Source organism: Crocuta crocuta, unplaced genomic scaffold (assembly GCF_008692635.1).
Source record: "Crocuta crocuta isolate KB4526 unplaced genomic scaffold, BGI_CrCroc_1.0 scaffold811, whole genome shotgun sequence".
NCBI lineage: Eukaryota > Metazoa > Chordata > Mammalia > Carnivora > Hyaenidae > Crocuta > Crocuta crocuta.
In genome coordinates, this window is record NW_027530352.1 from 502,021 (window position 1) to 506,135 (window position 4,115).

A 4,115-nucleotide genomic window follows, 5' to 3' on the forward strand; every position below is an offset into this window, starting at 1 on the left:
CTTACACCGGCAGGGTGACACTTGCCAGCAAGTGGCCACCAGGGTGGGCTTCGAGTCAAGGGACCAGAAGCCACCGCCCCTGCGCCAAGTCTGCGAAAAGCGACCAGGAGCTGCAGGGACTCGGGAAAGGAGCGCTAGGCGTTCTGTCCACTGCCGTTTACGCCGCTCGGGGCCGTCTGTAGCGCCTGTGACGATCACAGCGCCCTGCAGAGTCCCCCACCCGAGAACGGGTAACCGGAAACGGCGTCCAAGGGTTTGCAGTAACCTAACTGAACGTCCGGGGAGACCCCCAACGCGCGTCAGCGGCACAGCTCCGCTGGGGAAAACGTGTGGCTCTGAAAAGAGCCTTTGGGTTGGAGCGGGCCTCCGGGCACACTCACTTGGAGCTGGTGTACTTGGTGACGGCCTTGGTGCCCTCGGACACGGCGTGCTTGGCCAGCTCGCCGGGCAGCAGCAGGCGCACGGCCGTCTGGATCTCCCGGGACGTGATGGTCGAGCGCTTGTTGTAATGCGCCAGGCGCGACGCCTCGCCCGCGATGCGCTCGAAGATGTCGTTGACGAACGAGTTCATGATGCCCATGGCCTTGGACGAGATGCCCGTGTCGGGGTGCACCTGCTTCAGCACCTTGTACACGTACACCGAGTAGCTCTCCTTGCGGCTGCGCTTGCGCTTCTTGCCGTCCTTCTTCTGCGCCTTGGTCACCGCCTTCTTGGAGCCCTTCTTCGGGGCGGGGGCGGACTTGGCGGGCTCGGGCATCTCAACTGCAGTTTGCTCTGGGAGAAGAGAAAATGGGGTCGGCGCCAGGATCCTGCCTATTTGTAGGCAGCTTTATGCAAATGAGGAATTCATTTTCCGATTTCTGATTGGTGCACTCTTCGTGTGGCCTGAGTGGCTTCAGCTCTACTCTCCCATTGGTCTTATTCTGAGAGAAATTATCTCTCATTCTTCCTGGCTGCTTCAGTCCAGTTAAACCATTGTATAAAAAATTATGATTAGTGTATAGCAATGTAGATTAATTTGTTGATTAATTTTGAATAATAGAAGCCACGTTCTTTTGTTTTGGAATGCCAGGGAGGTAATCTTGTGCAAAGTTTAGATTATTTTATAGTGTTGTGGTGTAGGATTGGCCGCCCCCTTCCAATGTGCCTTTTTTGGCATGTGGGTTATTTTGAGCTTAAGACGCAACTCTGCAGGCTCAAGCAGACACTTTTCTCCCTCTCTTAACCATGCAGATGAATCTAAATCGGGAGGGGCGTATTTCCCAAAATAAGGGTTATCGAAAGAGATGAGTTTTATCTGAGTGATCCATCGGATGAGGGAGCTTGGGGCAAACCGAGAGCAAAGCACAAGTTAGCCCAGGCCCCCTCCAGCGGATGTGAGCGACACTCCTCAGGCACTCGGCTGCCCAAGAACAAATGAAAGGAAAGAAAACAAATGGTTAACTGAAAGAGGTCACAGTCATGTATGACACGAGTCTTCATCAGTTTACAAATATCTTAGTAAATTACAAGTGCAATCTTATCAATAGTATAATCTCCAGAAAGCTGTAAATTCAGTTTCTGAAGCCCCAACCTCACTTTCTCCTCCATAGTGATGTGGGGAACAAAGGCAAGAAGGAAAGGGCAGGTAACATTACATTTCCCTATAACCGAAAGCCCATTGACAAATACTTGAGGCAAATACTTGAGTATAATGCTTCTGTAGGAATCCTCTAGTGTCCTAATGTTAATGTCTTACTAGTGAGGGGGGTGGGTGGGAGGAGGAGCCACCTTAGGTTGACAATAGCAAGGCCGCAGGCATCTAGTAAGAGTCCTTGGTTGCATATGCAAGTCCTTCTGGAGGTCTCCCTTCCGTCTTTACCTCCCCCAAAGGCACAGTATATTACCAGTCACTCCTCACTACCCCAGTGCAGCTCTTCCTGTCCACGGGTCTTGTCTCCATGCTTTAAAAAAATCACTTTTTTTACACCAGAGACATCTCAAGAATTTTCTTGGCCATCAACTCTGAACCCCCATCACAACTGAATGAAAAACAAGACTGTTAAACTGCTATATATAAACTTTGTAAAGGCATAAATCTTTTGGTTCCCATTTTAGTTAAAATTCTTCCTGATATAAAGAGGCAAATTCAGTTAAGAAGATGGGCAATACCTTCACATTCAGGCTGTAATGCAGTTCTTTGGGGGGGGGGGATTAGTGACAAGTGTCATTAAATCTCTACCAAATGAGAACCACGACCACAAATCTAGAAACAACTTAAAGCCCAGCCACCTTTATCAATTTTCAAATCTTGCATATTCCTTTCAAAATGTTTGTGGATATTATTAAAAAGTCAGGATACTGGAACAAAATTGTTCTGTGTTTTTAAAAGGCGGTAAGTTTTAAATAGCCATTCCTCTGAAACTCTAGAAAAAAAATTGCCTTCTTTTTGTGTCCCTTGAAATTATAAATCTTATCATGTCTTTGAAATGTAAACACATCCCACACTCTCCTGAAACTGAATGGGAAAAAAAAGGATTAGGGGATAATGGGAAGAGGCCTTTTTAAAATGGAAATTTATGGCTTTTTTTTTGGCCCAGACTATAACAACTATGGTAACAGGCAGATAAGGCTCCAAATATCCACCTTGCAGAAAACTCTCTCTCCTCCTTTTGATGTAAATGTTCTACTTCTATCTTCTCTTGGACCCAGAAGCCAATCTTTCTGACGTCCAAACTGTAGGGAAAAGTTAAAAAAAAATAGGTAGCTGGATAGATAGACACATGAATAGATGACAGTATTTAAAATTGGGCCTACAATGTCCTCTTCACAAATATTAGGATATATGTGTATATGTCCATGTATGTTTTAATGTGAATGATTTTCTCTACTTTTGGATGGTATTGCTACAATTAATATGTCCAGTATTTATATATACTTTATATGCAAGTAAATATACAATATTTAGTTGGTTTGAAGCTGGCATACGCTTGTAAAGATTGGGCAATCTAACATCCAGAAAGTTAGAAAATAATCCAAATGATTTTCAAATTCACATAATCTGGGAAAATATTTGATGTTAAAGCTAATTTCAGATTGTTGGCTTAATTAAGATAGACATGATTTTAGAGTTATCACCATTAAATATAAAATTTTTATCCTGCTTATATTTACTAAGTCAAAGAAGTTCATGGTATTATTTTTTAATGTTTTATTTATTTCTAGGAGAGAGAGAGAGAGAGCATGAGCAGGGGAGGGTCAGAGAGAGAGGGAGTCACAGACTGAAACAGGCTCCAGGCTCTGAGCTGGCAGTCAGCCCAGAGCCTGACGCGGGGCTTGAACCCACGAACCGCGAGATCATGACCTAAGTGAAAGTCGGACGCTTAACCGACTAAGCCACCCAGGCGCCCCAGAAGTTCATGGTATTTCTGATGTGGGGATGTGGGGCAAGCTGCAGGCAAAGTGGAGGGTAATAACATCCCCCCCCACCTCCCCCTGCCCCCAGCCAGGTAGGACACGTGTGATATTCGTCCTTGGATGCTCCTGGCTGCCCAAAAACGGGGGAATGGAAGAAAGCAGGTGGCTGACTGATGGAGGTCACAGTCATGCAGGCCAGGAGCCTTCTTCAGTTTATGCACTTAGTAAACTGCAAGAAAAAGGTAATTTTATCCAGAGCCTAATCTCCAGAAACCTATAGACTCCATTTCCTGGAGCCCTAATATCACCTTCATCAAGATGGAAGGGGGTGTAAGTACTTGCTATGGCGATGGGGGAAACTAAGGCAAATGAGACATTAAATTCCTTTACAGCCTACAGCCCATGGACAAGTCCTTGAAACCGGCAGTGACCTCCCTCTAGGAGCCCAGCTGCCTTGATGATGACACTTTGCTGGGGCAAAAGGGAATCTTGGCTTAACATTACCTTGACCCCCTAGGCTCCTGTAAGTCTCCTTAAACACATAAAACTTCCTTTGCAAACCTCCTTTATCTTTAATCCACAAGTATATGTCAGCAATTATACTCCAAGCACATGGCCCCTGATATACTTCTGAAGGGTCTCAGGACTGAGGTTTTATTTAATGGTAAATAAATGGTGTTTTTCTAACAACACCAGCCCCTCAAGGTCCTGGAAACCTT

At 45.6% G+C, this 4,115-nt stretch overlaps 1 protein-coding gene across 1 annotated transcript; it reads right to left on the reverse strand.

The window, feature by feature from the left end:
- Positions 1-303: 303 nt before the first annotated feature.
- On the reverse strand, positions 304-771 carry LOC144232858 (histone H2B type 1-C/E/F/G/I). The gene has a single exon (XM_077765694.1). The coding sequence runs from the start codon at positions 755-757 to the stop codon at positions 377-379; it is 381 nt and encodes a 126-aa protein (XP_077621820.1). The 5' UTR covers positions 758-771; the 3' UTR covers positions 304-376.
- Between the last annotated feature and the right edge of the window lie 3,344 nt (positions 772-4,115).